General features: G+C 37.9%; 1 protein-coding gene across 1 annotated transcript in view; it reads right to left on the bottom strand.

Annotated features, from left to right (window-relative positions):
- Window positions 1–21,028, bottom strand: part of PRKAR2B (protein kinase cAMP-dependent type II regulatory subunit beta) — a 119,231-nt gene that overhangs the window by 84,369 nt on the left and 13,834 nt on the right. The window contains exon 2 of the mRNA XM_032761355.2: window positions 8,057–8,092. Coding sequence (XP_032617246.1) covers window positions 8,057–8,092 — 36 coding nt within the window. The remainder of the gene's footprint in view (window positions 1–8,056; window positions 8,093–21,028) is intronic.

Raw genomic sequence — 21,028 nt, 5'->3', positions numbered from 1 at the left:
TCACCCTGGGTGTCATCCTTCTGACTAACTCTTCATGTCAAGCTCTGCAGTCCTGAAGCCATTTCTTTTCTTTTTTTTTTTGATGGAGTATCACTGTCATCCAGGCTTGGAGTATACAATGGCGCAATCTTGGCTTACTGCAATCTTTGCATCCCTGGTTCAAGCGATTCCTCTGCCTTGGCCTCCCAAGTAGCTGAGACTACAGGCACGTGCCACCACACCCAGCTAATTTTTATATTTTTAGCAGAGACGGGGTTTTGTCATGTTGGCCAGGCTGATCTTGAACTCTCTGACCTCAGGTGATCCACCTGCCTTGGCCTCCCAAAGTGCTGGGATTACAGGCGTGAGCCACCACGCCAGGCCTCAAGAATCTGTTTTTCATGGGTTACCTACTGTTTCATTACAACAATCATCTTGTGAGTTAGGTATTATCCCCATTTTACACCCAGAGAAACTAAGCCTTAGAAAGGTTACTAAGGATACACACACACACACACACACACACAAACACACACACACAGACACTTTTAATACGTAGATAGGTGAGTAGTAGAGCTAGTACTCTAATCCTGGTCTGATTCCAGAGCCTACATAACCTCTTCTGGTAAGGCAGATGTTAACATTTTGAAGCAATGGTAAATTAAAGGATGAAATAACTCCTGGCCTTAACTCCCTGCTATCCATAGCCAATGGGCATCTGCTCACTCCATGCCATAGGTGCTTGACGGCAGAGGCAAACTGCATAGCAACATATGGTGAAAATGGACTTTTTACAGTAATACTGAATAGAAATACCTAGAATAGTCTCTCTCCTTATAGTCCTGGTAAAACCTATGTTATAAACCTTAAAGACAGCACAAATAGTACCCTTTCTGTGAAGCAGGCCCTGGAAGAACTGTATGTTTTCTCCTGTTCACTTTGAGGATATTACGGCATTTACTACACTATGAGTCATCATCAGCTTCCCTGCTAGACTGCGCACTTCGTAAGAGCTGTATCTTATTATTCGTGGCATCGCCAGCACTGTACCTGACACACAATAGGGACTCGGTAAATGTTTGCTGAATAAACTAGTATATTAATTAAAGTAGTATTCTCCCAATATGTATTCCCAAGTATTGGTGATTACCAGGCTTATTAAAAATGAAGCTAATTTCAAAAAACAAAATACGAATGTAACTATAATTGTACCAGCAAATTGGTTTGACAATATAGAAATGACCTCTGGAAAAAAATAATTTGGGGGTTAAAAGCTGTTATCGTCAAATAACCTTAAAGTAGAAACAATGAACACCAAGGCTACAAGATATTTCCCAAACAAAACAAAAGGAAGCATATGTTCCATGAATCAAGGAAGCGTATGTTCCTTGAATCAGATTCAAGACAAGGTGTGAACTTCTGCTATTTCACTAATTTCTTGGGGACTAATCATTTCTGTTCAGGGTGATTTCACTGAGATTTGTAATATCACATTTTACACAGTAGGTGTGTGAGATTGAAATTTAAAGATTAATTTCACCTGTGAATTATTCTACATCATAGTTTAGAGAAAATTATAAAATTTTAGTTCTGTTAAAAATATACTACAAAATTCAATGTTCATACTATGGCAAAAAATTAAAGAGTGGTTAACTATATGAGAAAAGAAAATCCTTCCATTATAAGAAATAATTACTTATTAGAACAAGTAATTGCTTTCAAGTAGTCCTTGAAAGCAATAGTAAATGTCAATGCAAAGATTTCATGGACGTCAGTGGGGCATACTGACCAAACAGCAGCTGTGCTAATGCCACCTACGAATGCGTAACAGACGGTATAAGGAACTGTCTTATGCTTAGGAATAACCTTCAAAACTCTGAAAAAGCAAATTTCAAAAACTTCAGGGAGTCAATTTATGAAAGGCAAGAAAAACTGAGTCATGACAATTAATGTAATAAAAAATCCTTGAATTAGCTTGAAATTTAAGAGAGAGAACAGAGGACATTTAAGATAGGACAACAGAGGAAATCTGACTCTAAACTTCGTATGAGATAATAGTATTGTATCAATGTTAAATTCCTTCAGTGTTATATTACCTAGAAGAATGTCCTTTTTCTTAGGAGATACAGGCTAAAGTATTTAGGATTCCTAAAAGTTTCAATAAAAAAGAGTGTGTGTCTGTGTAAAGACGGAGAGGAGAGGGCACGCAAATGTGGCAAAATATCAATATCTGGGGAGCCTAGATAAAAGCGCTCACTGAACTCTTTAAACTGTTCTAGAAGGGTAGCTTTTTCAAAACAGTATCTTAGGATTAAAAAAAAAATTCAGAGTTCCAACCTCATGATGCAAGGCACTGTCTCAAGATTAACTGGACATTTCTAGCCCCTCCCCAATTCAGAGACAAAACCACAGAGGAAAACCATTACAATTTTTTAAAAAACCTATAATGTATAAACAATAAAAAAGATGCCCATATTAAAGGATTACTATCAAACTGTATTATGACTCTCTAAGGCTTTATTCTGACAGGCTAAGGCAAAAAGCTGAGGGGTTTATTGCTTTGTTTTAAACCACATTTATAAGAAGGCTGAGAGCGAACGTTCTGAAAAGCCTAGACACTCTGCTGGGGGCTTCATTAAACTCATCCAACACCTATAATCACAGCACTTTGGGAGGCTGAGGAAGGAGGATCCCTAGAGCTCAAGAGTTCAAGACGAGCCTGGGCAATATGGCGAAACCCTGTCTCTACAAAACATATAAAAATTAGCTAGGTATTGTGGTGCACACCTGTTCTCCCAGTTACTAGGGAGGCTGAGGTGGGAGGATCACTTCAACCTCGAAGGTGGAGGCTGCAGTGAGCCAAGATCATGCCACTGCACTACAGCCTGGGTGACAGAGTGAAATCCTGTCTTAAAAAAAAAAAAAAAAAAATTTTGCCAGGTGTGGTGGTGACTCACACCTGTAATCCCAGGATTTTGGGAGGCCAAGGTGGGTGGATCACGAGGTCAGGAGATTGAGACCATCCTGGCCAACATGGTGAAACCCTGTCTCTACTAAAATACAAAAAATTAGCCAGGTGTGGTGGTGTGCAGCTGTAGTCCCAGCTACTCAGGAGGCTGAGGCAGGAGAATCGCTTGAACCCAAGAGGCAGAGGTTGCAGTGAGCCAAGATTGTGCCATTGCACTCCAGCCTGGCGACAGAGTGAGACTCCATCTCAAAAAAAAAAAATTTAAAAATAATAAAAATCATCCAGTTTAACCCCCACAAGCTTGAATATGGCTGTTAAGATCCCAAGCTGAAAGAAACGAAAATAAATAAACTCAAAGAAGTAAACAACTTACATGCAAATTCACAAAGAAAATGGGAAAACTCTAGTCAGTACAACTTCAAACCCTAGGATATTTTCTATATATTAGGTGAACAGTGAAGCAACAGGATTATTTGATTAAAGCTTTACTCTTAAAATATTTACTGAGCTACTACTTCTACTACCACCACTAAATTTTTATTTTATTTATTTATTTATTTATTTTAAATGGAGTCTCCCCCTCTGTCACTCAGACTGGAGTACCGTGGCGTAATCTCAGCTCACTACAACCTCCGTCTCCCAGGTTCAAGCGATTCTCCCGCCTCAGCTTCCCAAGTAGCTGGATTACAGGCACCCGCCACCAAACCCAGCTAATTTTTGTATTTTTAGTAGAGACAGGGTTTCACCATGTTGGCCAGGCCGGTGTGGAAATCCCAATCTCAGGTGATCCGCTCACCTCAGCCTCCCAAAGTGGCAAAATTACAGGTGTGTACCATAGCGCCCAGCCACCACCACTAATTTTTAGTACTCACAACAACAAATGATATATTATTTCCATTTTCCACCAAAAATAATAATCTTCCAAAAAAACAAAAAGCCCATATTGTAAAATGGATTATGTGGCAGGGCGCAGTGGCTCACACCTATAATCCCCGCACTTTGGGAGGCCAAGGCGGGCAGATCACCTGAGGTCAAGAGTTGGAGACCAGCCCGGCCAACATGGTGAAACCTCGTCTCTACTAAAAATACAAAAATTAGCCGGGCATGGTGGCGTACGCCTGTAGTCCCAGCTACTTGAGAGAATCCCTTGAACTTGGGAGGGCAGAGGTTGCAGTGAGCCAAGATCGTGCCACTGCACTCCAGCCTAGGCAACAGAGCAAGGCTCCATCTCAAATACAAATAAAATAAAATGGATTATGGATAATGATTTGTTATTTTATTTTATTTTTTGAGACAGAGTCTCACTCTGTTGCCCAAGTTGGAGTGAGTGGCACAATCTCAACTCACTGTAACCTCCACCTCCAGGGTTCAAGTGAATCTCCTGCCTCAGCCTCCCAAGTAACTGAGACTATAGGCACGTGCCACCATGCCCAACTAATTTTTGTATTTTTTGGTAGAGAAGGGATTTCACCAAGTTGGCCAAGCTGGTCTTGAACTCCTGACCGCTAGTGATCCGCCCACCACAGCCTCCCAAAGTGCTGGGATTACAGGTGTGAGCCACCATACCAGGCCTCTCTGTCTTAAGGAGGTACTGATAAGAAGGGATTATTAAGAGCTGAAGAGCATTTTAAGAGACCAAAAGCAGTATTTCTCTTTTGTTTAAAAATGGGACCATGAGGTACTGTTTAAAAATAAGGTTATGGGGTGCTGTCAGGATGATATCAGAAATACATCTGGACTTCAGAAGACATCTGACAGTTTTTCATCATGTTTTGTGGAACTTACCCAATCTAATCAGTAAAGTTGGGTCCTATTCTTCTGGTGCCCATCTACGCTTCTCTCCATTAGTCATGCTTTCTACATGCCTTCCACTCCTGTACCAAGTAGGATGCTGGCTTATACAACCCTGAAGCCTCTACAAACTTAAGATGCTAGGAATTCTGTTTGAAAATACTGAGTGAAACTGATTCCTTTCACTTACAAAAATAAAATCTGACATGTTTGTGGGCCAGCACTGAACACATGAAGACAAGACACTATAGCACAAATAGTGTTCTTAAAAGTGTAAAACTAATCCTAAAGAATGTATTTGTTAAGCATGAATATTCCTCTCATCTTCGTAACAAAAGAAAAAGGTATCCAAAGGGGAACTGTTTTGTTTAAATTATTCAGATTTGAAATATTTATGTTTGATAGATGCAGTATGAATATCAAAAGCCAAAAACTCAAAAGATTTAGGAAAGTTAATGAGTTATTAATTATAATTCATAGTAATTTTTTCTTTTCAATCAACAATGATAGAACACCTAGCACTACATGTTTTGTATCTATTGTTGTAATATATACATATAGCATTTACTGTGGTAACTTTAATTTAAAAACAGATGAATAAAAAACAAACATGTCGTACAGACTTCCAGTTGATTTTACCTGACTTACTTTCTTCCCCTAAATTACCATTCTTACATTAAAGTTTTATGGGTTATGAAAAGAAAAAGTATCTCTGAAATAAAACTCAATCAGAAAAGGTATCACAAGAAATCTTTTTAATTATCAAATACAATTGACTGCATTTTGAGAAAATAATCATTTCTTTTTTATTTTCAGGAAATGTTACTTTTTTAAAAAGTTAATGTACATCTCTACTACTAAACTTCATGTTAGCCACTAAATTAAATTAACAAAAAAACTGTAGCATTTCCTCCTCAGGATGTCTTAAGACTCTTTCTATATTCTTTGCCAAAAACATTTTAGACAAACTTTTATAAGAAATAAGAAAGTCTCAAATAAAATACAGACAAGTAGATGATTAAATAAATCCTCTTCCCTTTTTTCTTACACCACTTTTTTTTATCCAAAGTATTGAATAATTTTATTTTCCTTGCCTGAAAGACTAAAAATGTATATAAAATGCTTAGCACAGTGCCTGATCCATCCGTGGTACTCCATAAATTAGTTCTCTTTTCTTTCTTATAATTAATGTCAAGATTCATTCTCCTAATGGTTTCCAGCAAATTATATTATTGGGATAACAATTTTACTCCTTTTAAGGCTTACTGCTATATACAGCGTGACTCCTGAACTTGGTATCATCTTATTTATACCAAATTGTTTCCTGTTGTTTTCACTGACATTTCTTATTACCTGTCATTCTGGGAATAAATGCAACATTTGATTTTAATGTGTATTTCTTTGTGGCATTACATCATCTCTACAATTCTGGCCAAGTCTTGCTAAAATGTATTGGACACATATGGAGGTGGGGTATAAAATAATGGCATTTCAAAACTAACCTATACCCTGGAGCCCCTGATCTATCAATTAAAATATATATATATATATATATATATATATTTTTTTTTTTTTTGAGATGGGGTCTCACCCTGTCACCCAGGCTGGAGTGCAATGGTGAGATCTTGGCTCACTGCAAGCTCCACCTCCCGGGTTCACACCATTCTCCCGCCTCAGCCTCCTAAGTAGCTGGGACTACAGGCGCCCGCCACCACGCCCAGCTAATTTTGTTTTTGTATTTTTAGTAGAGACGGGGTTTCACCATGTTAGCCAGGATGGCCTTGATCTCCTGACCTTGTGATCCACCCACCTCAGCCTCCCAAAGTGCTGGGATTACAGGCGTAAGCCACCGCGCCCAGCCAATGATACGTATATTGTACAACAAATACAAATGGAACGTGCCCAGAAATAAATGTCACATGTCATACGGTTTGAGGTAGAAAGGGTGATTATTTATTCTATGACTCTTAACTGTGTTTCTATTGAAAGAATTTCACCTCATGAAGACAAGGCATCACAATACTGATTCTCTCTTCTTCCTCCCCTATTCCCATCACTGCTCATAAAGGACAACTACACTAGAATATGATCACACTTGAGTTCTTCTTTGAGATAAAATTTGATGCCTTACTGACATAAACATAACCTCTCATTCCACAAAAGGCATTACAATCTACACTTGTTTTCACCATTTAAAATAAATATGCCTTGAGATTACAAAAAGCTCAGAATGATAAAGTAGATGTTATTCCAATGTAGCACATTACCCTTATAGACCTGGTCACTACATAACAAGAGTAAATTAGACCAGTAACTGCTGACAAATCAAAAATAAAATTCAACATTAAAATGTCTTTAATATTACAGCACAGGTGGAAATAAGGTAATTTTGTGAAATAAATGACTCAACTGTATTATATAAATTCCAAAGATGATCTGTGTGAAATGTTTATCTTGGGTTTAACAAAAAATTACCAGGTATACTTAAAGAGTAATTTTCTCAAATCAAATATTACCCTCACTTCATTTGTCCTCTTATTCAGAGAAGATATGCCATATGGTGAATTTTCTAAATAATAGTTTATCTCAATGCCCAAACTCATTTTACTTAAGCCATTTTGGATAGAAATGCTCTTAATTCTGTCTCGTACTTCCCCAGCAGTTTAAATAGTACACAGTATATTGAACCTAATGTATGCCCTTGTTAATGGCTAAGGCCTATCATGCTGACTACATTAGGGTACTGTGGTATATTTACACCAGCAATAGCCTCAGGGGCACAAACAAATGTAAAGCAATTTGCTCCTATTCTAAATGGCCCCATAATGACAAGTTCTTATATCTGCATTTTAAGAGTTCTCCTGTCCCTTATTAAAAACCCTCTTACGAAAACAAACAAACAAAAAAACAAACACTCACTCATCACTGTTTCTAAGGTGTCCTTTACCCATCTGCTAAATCACTGCTTCTAGATTGTGGCTGGTAAATCAGACAACCATACAGGTAGTAATTCTATCAAGAGCAAGAATAACACCCTGGGCTGAGAGTCTCCATTTAAAAAGGCCCACCAGTTTAGTACACAGTGTGACTTTCAGTGTAGCCACTCACATTTTCAATTGCATTTGAAATTGCTTCCTAGATAGGGCATTTTCAATTGCTTCCTAAATACTGATTATATCAGATAGTTGTGTTTTCTGGGAAAAATAACTGACAAATAAAGGTTTACTATACAGCAATTATTCTTTGTACCTTCTTGTCCAATATTATTTTTTAAATGTCACCATTAGTAAACAAAATCCATAATATAATCAGACTTACCTGAGGCACGCCTTGTGAATCGGTTTATTACTGGAGCTAAAAGAAAAAGCAGAATAATATGATTAGATTAAAAGGCTAATTTTCCCAAAACCTTGAAAAGGCTCAAATTGGTAAACGATCTTATAACTTAACTAAAGAAAAAGATGAATAAATAAGAGGAAATACCATAAATATACAAAAATTAAATGCTGAAATTCATTAATAATCAAATAAATATAAACAAATCAATATTTGACCTATTAAATTAGCACTTTAAATTAAAAGAAAAATCCCTAGTTACAGACAGCTAAAACTACTTAACTGGGAGCCATATGAAGCAATACAATACCTTTAAACAACAATTTGGCAATTACATCAAGTACTATAAAAGATTTGTGTCACTTAATAGGGTAAATATACTAGAGATTTAACCTAAAGAAGTACTACTAGTGAAGGAAAGAGCAATGTATGAATAAATCTATTCAGCAGCATCATTTTTTAAATGATAAAATTAGAAAACACAACTGAAATTGCTCATGTATGTTGAAATCATCTTTAGCTGAAGGATAGTATATCCTTGAAAGTCTCAGATTTATAGTTCTGACAGTTTTTGTGCAATCCAAACGTCCATAACACGCAAATCTGTCCACTGAAAGCTGCAATCTCATCCTGGCGTGCGCACCACTCAGCTGGCAAGCCTACCATCTGCCCACTCCTCCGACTCAACTCAGCTCTGTATCTTCTTGGCTTTGATGACATTGTTATCTGAAGAAATGAGGTTTTTAAAAACATTTCTTCTCAAGAGAAGCAGGTACATTTCTGGTTCATCTTATATAAAGAAAGGACACAATGTACTATGCAGTATTTTGGTAACAGAATGTCATGAGTCTACTTCAATACTTTTAGAAGAGTAATCATGAAATTTGTTTACACTATGGAAACACTAGGTCAAGTAAAAAGAGAAGACAAAATTTTTATCAGCAGTATGATTGCACTGCATGAAAAATACGTATGCAAAGGAACAAGTACTATAGTAAAACTGTGTCAGATGTGTAGTGCATTAATCCTTACAATCATGCTATCAAATATCAGCATCTTCAGCCAGGCACGGTGGCTCATGCCTGTAATCCCAACACTTTGGGAGGCCAAGGTGGGCAGATCCCCTGAGGTCAGCAGTTTGAGACCAGCCTGGCCAACATGAGGAAACCCCATTTCTACTAAAAAACTACAAAAATTAGCCGGGCATGGTGACAGGTGCCTCTAATCCCAGCTACTTGGGAGGCTGAACCCAGGAGGCGGAGGTTGCAGTAAGCCAAGATCGCGCCACTGCACTCCAGCCTGGGTGACACAATGAAACTCAGTCTCAAACAAAAAAAAAAATCAGCATCTTCAAACAACTGATGAGTACATTTTACAGTAAGTCTCAGAGAAATTTATTAATTTGTTTTAGATCACAGTCACTCTGCATCACAGCTGGAGAATCTGAATTTACGAGTATCTTGCATCAAAACGCTGCCTCAGAGAGAACAGAAAGTGAAAATACAGATTCCTGAAATCATACAATAAGAAGTGAATATTATCTTCCTTGGTGATCTTCATTATGATTAAAGATTAACTTTGTGAAATAATTCATAAACCCAATTATCAAGATATTATCATTTATAACAAATTATATCCTCCAAAGTGACTGAAAGACATACAATATTTACTATTTATATACCACAATACTTTAGTCATATATTTGCACAGTCACAAATTACTTATATTAAAAACTTGCATCAGGTAAATTGTGTCATATATATTTTACTACACATACACATAAAGGCCCATCAGTTTTCAAACCCCTTTTTTGCAACTATTAAAGTTAGTCTAAAGAGTGCCTCCCCAGCAAGCTACAAGGACAGTGAACGGAAACAAAATGGAAAAAAACGCAACCACAGGAAAGCAGAACAGAGAATGCAAGCAGACACAGGCAAGATGAAGGTTAAAAACTTCTCTCAGCCTTGGGGCAAAAATATAGTAGACATTCTCTGCCCCTCTGCCCCCTCCAGCCTCTTTAGATGATGAAGCCACAGGACTATGAGCTCCTGGTTTGAAAGGTCGGTAAGTCTTTGTTTTCCTGGGGTCCTTAGGTTTCTGTGTCTTTCTGAAGTGTTTAAGGCAGAGGTTTTCCACAAAGGTGGCATCACTATCTAGAAGATGTTTTCTAAATTTGTGGGGGCAATTTTGATTGTCACAGTAATTCAGTAAAACCCTTCCTTGGCTTTTGTCAGGCAAACTCCACAACAATCCTGCACAACAAAGAACTGTCCTGCAACCTACAACTTTTGTCCTGCATGACTTTTAAAACATCCCACTGGGCATTCACATTGGCAAAAAAAGTCCATTTATAACCATCTGGGCCTAAATCTTAATACAGCTCTTTATATACACATGATTCATTTATGTAGTTTTAATATACATCAAATTTTCTACAACACAATGACAACATAAATCAAATTTGGGTTTTTTGTGTGTTTTGTTTCTTGCTTTGTTTGGAATTTTACTAACAGATGTTCATCATTTCAGAAAACCATGTGACTACTACAATGCTCCTTATGGTATTTGGATTGCTAGTACAATGCTTTTTGATCAGACTCCGTTTGCAGCTTTTATATTCATAGAGCCCCTACATCTAGGTGGGACAATCTAACTACATTGTCTTCTTGAGTACATGCTGAAGCACATACTGAAATACATTTTACTTGCTATAAATTATTTAACTTTACTTCTCCTTGATATTTTTGTTAGACATTCTATTAATTTCTAAATTGTGGGTAGACAGGTTTTAAGTCTATGATTTTCATTTCCCAACAGTAAATGGGACATAGGATTGGACAGTTAAGAAGATAGGTGTACCAAACAAGTGGTATGCAGTAGTTAAGGTAAATACTGGGTTTTGGGAACAATCACCAAAAATCCAATCTCTCATATCCATATCCCTCCATTTCCACTTGCAGGGACGAAACACAAATGTTTCCTGTACAAACTTGCAGCAAGTTAACGGCCACCTTCACCATTTTTCTAAGTTTTTTAGTCTAATTACCAAAATACAGAAGAAGGCTGGGATTCAGGGTGGAGGCCTTGCTGGAAATAAATGTGCATCTGGCCAAGCTATGCTCGGTCCTCTCAGGAACGTAAGTCAGGTGAGGATGGGCACAGCCAACATCCCAACCTTCCACATCACTGGCAGGGAGGGGGTGAGGCGTGGGGCATGGACAGACCACCCAACTGGCAGACAGGAGCCTTGGGCTCTAATACTGGCCACATTGCCTTCCCATGGCATAGATGAACCATGTAACCTTGACTTAAATTTTCAATTTGTGATATATGGAGAGTAAGATCTGCCCTCCTTCTTTCAGGGGGTTTTTCTGAAGAAAAAAACCTGGCCAGGTGGGGTAACCCATGCCTGTAATCCCAGCACTTAGGGAGGCCGAGGTGGGCAGATCACCTGAAGTCAGGAGTTCAAGACCAGCCGGGCCAACATGGAGAAACCCCATCTCTGTACTAAAAATTAAAAAAAAATTAGCCGGGCGTGGTGGTGAGCACCTGTAATCCCAGCTACTCAGAAGGCTGAGGCAAGAGAATTGCTTGAACCCAGAAGTCAGAGGTCGCAGTGAGTGGAGATCGTGCCACTGCACTCCAGCCTGGGCAACAGAGCGGGACTCCATCTCAAAAACAAAAAAAACCTAAACATCTTTGGATGTACCTGTCAACTATAAATTCCTATTCAAATGTAAGAGACTGACGCTTATTTACTGTAAACTAATATTACCACTTTTTAAATGTAAAAAATACACAGCAATAAAAATTCCCAAAAAATGTTAACAGATGAAGGTGTTTTAAAATGTGACAAGTCAAATTAAATTTTCTCAGACTTTCGGTTTTTACCTTTAGATTTTCTTATTCTGTGGATATTTGGTGAATACACACACACACACACACACACACACACACACACACCCCACATAGAGAGAAAACAAGAGACTAGGATAGAACGAAAAAATAGGGAACATATTGTATGCCTGGAGAAACAAACAATATGATTTAAGAACAGAGTAAAATCCTAGCATTTTTAAGAGAATATAACCTAAGATCTTAGTGAATCCCCAAGGAAAAAAGACAAAAATATTTATATAAGGTTTAACTTTCTCCCCAACACTACTGCAGTGGAACACTGAGTCCTATGTTCCTATGAATATCTTCGTGCTTGTATAACCAGAGATCTCTTCAGTTGCCAAACTATATTCCACTAGATTCGTTTAGTTCCTACGCTCCCAAGAGACCCAGAAGTGTAACTGATTCAAGTCTTCTTTAATCCTTCCGTGTCCTTACAAGAAAAATCCTCCATTACTTTGGATAAACCGAAGGAGTCTCTCTATCTCAGCAGTGAAAACAGCCTCCCACACCTGCTGGACTGAGTTCTGCACCAGGCCAGCAGGAAGTGCTTATCTGCTCACTTCTTCATGCCCAAAGCCTATCACAGTGCCTGGCAGATAAAGGTGCTGAGTAAATACCTGCAGAATGCATCAATAAACTCTGCAAGGAAACAGAGCAAGTCTCCCTGTCCCCACTAATTTTGCTGCTGTATTGAGTGTGGAGGCTGGGCACTGGAATTCTAAGAGTCCCTGCCCTTGAAGAGCTTATTAAGTCTAGTTGTAAAATACAATGGCTTCAAAGACTTACATCCTGCAAGTAGCTACCTAATTTAGAAAAATGTAGGTGACAGAGAAATCCAGTAGAAGACTAAAAAACCTAAGATAATCTGAAACTAAAAGTCAGGTTGATAGCAGTACACACAGTTTGCATCTCTGAGCATACTCCTGGGAGAGAAACCCCAAGTTAAAGAGACAAGAGCCCTAGCTGTGATCTGCAGTCATAAACACACACACACAGACACACAGACACACACACACACACACACACACACCAAGCAAACAAAAATAAAAAACAAACTACCCTATCTACACTGGAGCTGTGTTAATTAAATTAGCCTTTTGCAGACGTGTTCATATACCCTAAGTGAAATATAAACAATAATCTTGGATTCAGCTGAATAATTTTAGCATTCTTGTCCTCCCATTAGTCACCTTTTCTAGCAATAAACACTTTCTGAATCTGCTGTCTAAATAAAATATTCTAGAAACTGTAAATCGAAACCATGTAAGATAATTATTTTTGACAGTAAATATTTAGTGCAGAATAAATTAATTTCTCTTATGCCTGTGCTTCAAAAATTAAAGTGAAGTAAGGCTCACCCTTGAACCAAGGAATAATTAACTTTTTTAAAAGGTCAACAGCAAATAGGCAAACAACAAAACTTGAAAATTTTTCTAATTAACCTAACACACACAACTTGCAAACTTTTAATACATACATAATTTCTGGTATTGAAAAGGACCACTTCATCTTCTACATTTTTGTTAAAAGGTACTGAACCTTGACCACAATTATTAATACTCAGAGATACTTTACTCGTCACTGTCTTGTAAGCCCTTGAAATACTATGTATTTCTAGATACACAGTGCCTAGGAATTTGTTGAGATTCAGCCTGTGGAAGGGCTCAAAGGTACAAGGACAGAATAATAGTTGGTGGGTACCCTCCAAGGCTTCATGGTCTTGGTCTCAAGGAAACACAGATTATGAACCATGTACCTCAAGGCACTTCTTATGAGACATAACGGGAGCTGTTTGAGAAGCCAGCATTTGGGAGACCACTTTTCTTCTTCCTTTTTGATTATACAGCAAGAAGCACAGAGATCAGGTGTCCAATCCACTCAGACATGTGGATTAAGGCTAGAGGTGGGGCAGAGTAAGACGAAATATCGATGCTCCTTCTGCTTTTACAAAGTGCCAACTTCAAAGACTTTCTCTATATTTACTAACTGAATTCCTCAAAATATAACTGACATTTTAGAATATGAAGGTAATAAAATAGAATGATTAAATTAGAAAAAAACATATTTTTGCTTGTGAATGAACATGAGTATCCACTTCTTAATTCATGAGGATTTTACCAACAATGCCCTCTTAGAAAAAGAGAGAAAAATACAGTTTCAGCTAGAAGAGTCCTAAAATGACTAAATTTTTATAAAACTACACAGAGAGTTGAGGCAGTAACAATGTCAAGAAAAACATTCCCAAATACTTTCAGGATTTTAAATGTGGGCTCAGAGTAAGTAGAAAGGGCTAGGAAAAGCCACTGTCAAGACGATATAAATTCACTTTCTGCTTCTCCATACACAAAACTGTCTCTTGTAAGTCTGTATGGTCAGATTCATGTAAAGAGCAGATTTATGGAGACCAATGTTCTGCTTGTGAGAGTAAACAATCCAAACTAGGCTAAGAATACTGGAAAAGCTGGAAGCTGCAAAGAGTTCAAATTGCTACATGTCTATAAAGCCACAACAAAACAGCTCCAGAGAAGGGTAATTTGGGAGAAACAAAAGGGAAAAGGCAGGAGGGAGACTTTGAAATGAAGAGTAACTGAGAGAACAATCAGGGATGTGATTAAGGTTGGCCTACTAGTAACCTACTAGTAAGAGTACGGTTATAGAGAATACCCCTACTCAAAGCCTTTCCCATACACCTCCCAGAATGAAGATATTCCTGCCATTCCAGTCTCAGCTCAAATGACCCCCTCTCAGTAAGCTTTTCCCTGAATACCCAGTTTAAAGTTGCCCCTCTTGTTCCTTTCAATGGTATCATCCTGTTTCCTCTTCTCCAGAGCTGGCTAAAGAGACCTACTGTTTTATGTTTATTGTCTGTCTCCTCCTTCGCTACATTATAAGCTCCATGAGGGCAGGGTCTTTCCTTGTCTGTCTGCTTCATTACTGTATCCCCAAGGCTTAGAACACTGCTGGCTACAATATACGTTAGGTTCAAAAATGCTGAAGGAATAGTGCTAATAAAAAATAATATAATAGGGGTGGCACCTAAAGATTATTTGGCCAGGCATGGAGGCTCATGCCTGTAATCCCGGTACTTTGAGAGGCCCAGGTGGGCGGATCACATGAGGCCAGGAGTTCAAGACCAGCCTGGCCAACATGGTAAAACCCGTCTCTACTAAAAATATAAAAATTAGCCAGGCATGGTGGTACACACCTGTAGTCCCAGATACTTGGGAGGCTGAGGCATGAGAATCACTCAAACCTGGGAGGCAGAAGTTGCAGTGAGCTCAGATCGTACCACCGCACTCCAGTCTTGGTGACAGAGTGAGACGCGGTTTCAAAAAAAAAAGCAAATGTTATGTAAACAAGTATTAAGTTTCTGAAATCCATAAATTAAAATATAGTATATAGTACTGGCTAAAAACATAAAATAGACTTTTAACACTAGAGCTTGACTAGTCTTCGGCTTTTTTTCAAGTAGTATTATTAAAAACAGTACCATTTATGCCCCACAATTATAAAAATGTAACCTGGTTTTAGTCTCTAACAAGAATAATGAAAGATTTCACAAGATAATCAGAGCAGAAGGCAATGGCATTTCTCAATTAAAATGTGGGAAAAAAAAGATTTCAAGAGTGTCCACATTTCCAATTTTTTTTTTAAAAAGAGGTGAAATTGACATACAATAAAATGTACAATTCAATAAGTTTTGATAAACATATACATCCACAACCAACACTCCAATCAAGATATAAAACATTTTCAACACCTTGGAAAGTTTCCTTGAGCCCCCTTATAGTCAATTCCCACTATCTCATAGGCAATTACTTGTTAGATTTCTACCACTGTAGTTTAGCTTTGCCTGTCTTTGAACTTCATGCAAACATAAGATTAATTCCTGTTGTTCTTTTTTATTGATGAGCAGTATTCCCTTATATGAACATACCACAACATATATATCTCCATTCTCCTGTTGATGGACATTTCAGTTTCCAGTTTGAGCTATTTTGAATAAAGCTTGTATAAATATTTTTAATATTCTTCTAAATATTCAACCCTTTGATGGTAATATTCATTGAAAAAACTTCCAGTCTTGTGCTTGTCTTTTCATTTTGTTTACAATAACTTTGGTTGAATAAAAGCATATGTTTACAACCATTTTGTAAATGTTACTTTTATTTCTCTTAAATACCTAGGAGTGGCCGGGCGCAGTGGCTCACGCTTGTAATCCCAGCACTTTGGGAGGCCGAGGCGGGTGGATCACGAGGTCAGGAGATCGAGACCACGGTGAAACCCCGTCTCTACTAAAAATACAAAAACTTAGCCGGGCGTGGTGGCGGGCGCCTGTAGTCCCAGCTACTCGGAGAGGCTAAGGCAGGAGAATGGCGTGAACCCGGGAGGCAGAGCTTGCAGTGAGCCGAGATTGCGCCACTGCACTCCAGCCTGGGCGACAGAGCGAGACTCCGCCTCAAAAAAAAAAAAAAAAATACCTAGGAGTGGGATTGCTTGGTGATAGGTGGGTGAATGCTTAACTTTATAATATGCCCACAGTTTTCCTAAGTGTTTATATCATTTTATGCCCTCAAGGACCATATAGGAGTTCCAGCCAACATAAGGTATATCTTATTTTAGCCATTCTTGTGTGTGTTTAATGGTGTCTTACAGTGGTTTTAATTTTCACTATCCTGATAACTAAAAATACCGAGCACCATTCCACGTGCTTATTGGCCATTCTTACGTCTTCTTTTTTTTCCCAGACGGAGTCTCACTCTGTCGCCCAGGTTGGAGTGCAGTGGCACCATCTTGGTTCACTGCAACCTTCGCCATCCCGGTTCAACCAATTCTCCTACCTCAGCCTCCCAAGTAGCTGGGATTAAAGGCATGTGCCACCACTAATTTCTGTACTTTTAGTGGAGACAGGGTTTCATCATGTTGGCCAGGCTGGTATCAAACTGCTGACCTCAAGCGATCTGCCTGCCTAGGCCTCCCAAAGTGCTGGGATTACAGGCATGAGCCACCGCACCCAGCCATTCTTAGGTCTTCTTTATTGACGTGTTCAAGTCTTTGCTCAGTTTGATTAGGGTCCTCTTATTATTGAACTTTACCAGTTCCTGTTATATATTCTCAGCAACAGCAAATTAAAATGTATAATTTTAAAAATCCCAGTTGTGATAAGTTACATAGGGGTAAACCTAAGAAAAGATAGCAGCCGGGCGCGGTGGCTCACGCTTGTAATCCCGGCACTTTGAGAGGCCGAGGTGGGTGGATCACGAGGTCAGGAGATCGAGACCATGGTGAAACCCCGTCTCTACTAAAAATACAAAAAAATTAGCCGGGCGTGGTGGCGGGCGCCTGTAGTCCCAGCTACTCGGAGAGGCTGAGGCAGGAGAATGGCGTGAACCCGGGAGGCGGAGCTTGCAGTGAGCCAAGATCGCGCCACTGCACTCCAGCCTGGGCAACAGAGCGAGACTCCGTCTCAAAAAAAAAAAAAAAAAGAAAAGATAGCAAAATCCTTATGGAGAAAATTATAAAACATTATTGAAGAATATGAAAGGAAGACTGAATAAAGGGAGACATATCATGTTCATGGATAGGAAGACTCAGTATCATTAAAATGTCTGTCATCTCCAACTTTGTTTATAAATTCAAGCAATTCCAGTAAAACTACCAATAAAGACTTTCCACAAAACTGAAGAAGCATATCCTAAAAGTTTTATGGAATAATAAAAGCCTACAAACAGTTCGATCATTTTCAAGCAAAAAAAAAGTGAGAGTTACCATACCATACATCAAGACCATTTTAAAGTCACATTAATTAAGGGAAAGAGGCATTGAGGAAAGGACAAACCCAATAGAACAGAACAGGAGCTTGAAGTACATTCACATGTATGTGGAAATTTGTACATTCACATATAAATGGAAATTTAACATTTAAAAATCCGTGGGGGAAAAAATGAGTCAATACATGATGCATACTAAAATAATGAAATGAGATTCCCTAATTCATACCATATATAAGAATAAATTATAGATTAATTAAAGCCTTAAAGATGAAACTCAAGACTTACAAATTGTTACAGGAAAACAAGGAGATTATCTTTTTAATTTGGGTTAATGATGAAATCCTTGAACAAGGCAAAAAAATCACAAGCAAAAGGAATGATTAACATTAGCCTACATTAAAATTAAAAATTATGTTCAAAGTTATCGTAAACAAAATGAAAAGACAAACCTAAGATTGGGAGATTTTTCTCAATGACTATTGCCAACATAGGGTTGGTAGCCAGAACATCGAAGGAAGGAAGGAAGGAAGGGAGGAAGGGAGGGAGGGAGGGAGGGAGGAAGGGAGGCAGGGAGGGAGGGAGGGAGGAAGGGAGGCAGGGAGGGAGGAAGGGAGGGAGGGAGGGAAATCCTTCTACAAATCGGTAAGAAAAACACAATCAGCCAGATGGGAAAAATGGCAAAAAATTTTCGAAATAAATAAACTACAAATACAGTCAATGAACAGGAAAAGATGTTCAATGTCACTAGCAATAAGAGGAAAACAAATTCAATTCACAGTTAAGAGTCTATCTGACATCCATCCTACTGTCAAAGCTTGTTGAAATCTGACAATATTGAATGTTAGCTTCAATGTGAAAATCAGGGACTCTTACACTGCTGATGAGAGTACAAATTGGTGCAACACCTTTACAAAGCATATACAACAATGTGAGGTGAAGTCAAAGCTGTGCACCCTACAATCAACCTTTCCACACTTAGGTACCTACCCTACAGCAGCAGTCCACAAACTTTTCGATCTTAAAACCTCTATATACTCTCAAACATTATTTGCGTATATGGTTATATCCACTGATATTTATTGTATTATAAATTAAAACTAATAAATATTTAAAATATGAATTTAAAAGAACTTACATGTTACTAATAACATATTTTCCAAAACAAACAAAACTTAGTAAAATTTAGAATGACTTTGTTTTACATTTTTGCAAATATGGTATGATAGAAGATGGCTGGGTTCTCATATTTGCTCCTGCATTCAATCTGTCGCAATATCATACATCATGTACCCTCTGGAAAACTCTACCATAAGCTATCATGCTGAGAGCATGAGAGAAAAAAAGGCAAAGAAAATCTTAGAAGTATTATTGTAATTTTCATCCTATGGACTCTTGCAAGTCTGGGAAGAGAGGGAAATGGTCCCCCAGAGGTATCCAGACTACACACTGAAAACTATCTTTAAAAACTACATTTGCCTAACACACACACACACACACACACACACACATTCGCTACAGCACTATAACAACAAATTGCTAACAACCAAAATATTTACCAAAGAATGGATAAAGTGTATATTTATACAAGGGTATACTACATAGAAGGTTAAAATAAATGAACTAGAGAACTAGAACTACATGAATCAATGTAACATCTCAAATGCCGTTCTCAAAAACAAGTTGATGGATAGTAATTTACATAAAAGAAACTTTTATAAGTGCAAAATTTATACAGATTTCTAACCTAATGCCTATGTAGTAATACTACAAAAACCACATACCAGAAACATAAACACTAAATGCCATCATGGTGGTGGTTATCTCTGGAGAGAGAAGTTGATGGAACGGGACAGGAGGGAGTACACGAGGGGCCTCCTCCTACTGCACATGTGGTATATTTTAAAAGAAAAAAAAAAAACTTTTTTTCTTTTTTTGAGACAGAGTCTTACTTTGTCACCCACGCTGGAGTTCACTGCAACCTTGGCCTCCTGGGTTCAAGCGATTCTCCTGCCTCAGCCTCCCAAGAAGCTGGGATTACAGGCATGTGCCACTACACCCGGCTGATTTTTGTATTTTTAGTAGAGATGGGGTTTCATCATGTTGGCCAGGGTGGTCTCGAAGTCCTGACCTCAGGTGATCCACCCATCTTGGTCTCCCCCAAACGGCTGGGATTACAGGCGTGAGCCACCGTGCCCGGCCAGAAAAATAAAAATAAAAAACCTTCAAGGGTGACAAAATGTTAAAATCTGTCAGAGCTGGAGGACTGCTTATATGAGTGTTCCTTATTTATCTGTGTCCTTCTGTATATTGAAAATACGTCACAACAAGTAAAAGAGAAAAAAAATTCTGCTCTACTCAGTTTTGGCAGATAAAAATCTCTCACTATGCTCCGATACTATCAGCCCAACCAAATTAGTTCAAAATGTACTTTAATGTAAAATGTGCTCCTAAAATATTTTTCATAAAATATTCTTTTTACAAACGGTTTTTGTTAAGATTCAAACACCAAAATACTTTTTGGATTCCATTTAAGGAATTACAAGAAAGGTATTTCAAGGAATTATTATGCATCAAAAGTCCTAATATTGCTTGGCTGGTAAACTGCTGTTAACAGTCAAATAAATCAAAGACCTATGAACAACTCCACGTAAAAACAAAGATCTCAAAAGATTGTCTTTATTTTCTTCTAAAAATAAATTATTAGTAATTCGTAATTAAGTACAGAATTGTAAGTTTTCAGAATAAAAACATATACTAATGTAAGACTTGGAGAGGTATAAATTTGTCCCATCATGAGCTTACTTTTATAAATATTATGACATGAGGAAAGGGCAACAAGCTGTCAATTTAATGCCAACTAATTGTTTTCCAATTAATTTGTATTTCAGGCGCACAGTTATGTTTTTCTACAAGCATATGCCTCATTTAAATAAAGTAACAATTTTCAATACTTCTACCTACACGTTCCTAAGTTGTTCAAAAATTACCTGCTAAACCTTAAATTTAAGACCATAAACTTGGAGACTGTGTACACAAACATCTATTTACTCTATCAGTTAAACACTGTTTCTCAGGGGAAAGGGTGGTATGAAAACAAAGCAAAGCTTTATCCCATCTTTTTTTTTTTACTTTTTTTTCCAAGTCAGACTATTTACCTCAAATTTCAAATGGAATTAAAGGAGGACACAAGATTTAAAGGAAAGCAAGTTTTTAAAGATTTGAAACACTTAACTAAAAGATTTAAAGACTTTACTTTTATATTTTTCATTAATAACTTTTT

This window comes from Hylobates moloch, unplaced genomic scaffold (assembly GCF_009828535.3).
Source record: "Hylobates moloch isolate HMO894 unplaced genomic scaffold, HMol_V3 SCAFFOLD_1, whole genome shotgun sequence".
NCBI classification, from domain to species: Eukaryota; Metazoa; Chordata; class Mammalia; order Primates; family Hylobatidae; genus Hylobates; species Hylobates moloch.
The sequence above is the reverse complement of the archived record's forward strand: the minus strand, read 5'-3'. Positions and strand labels throughout refer to the sequence as shown.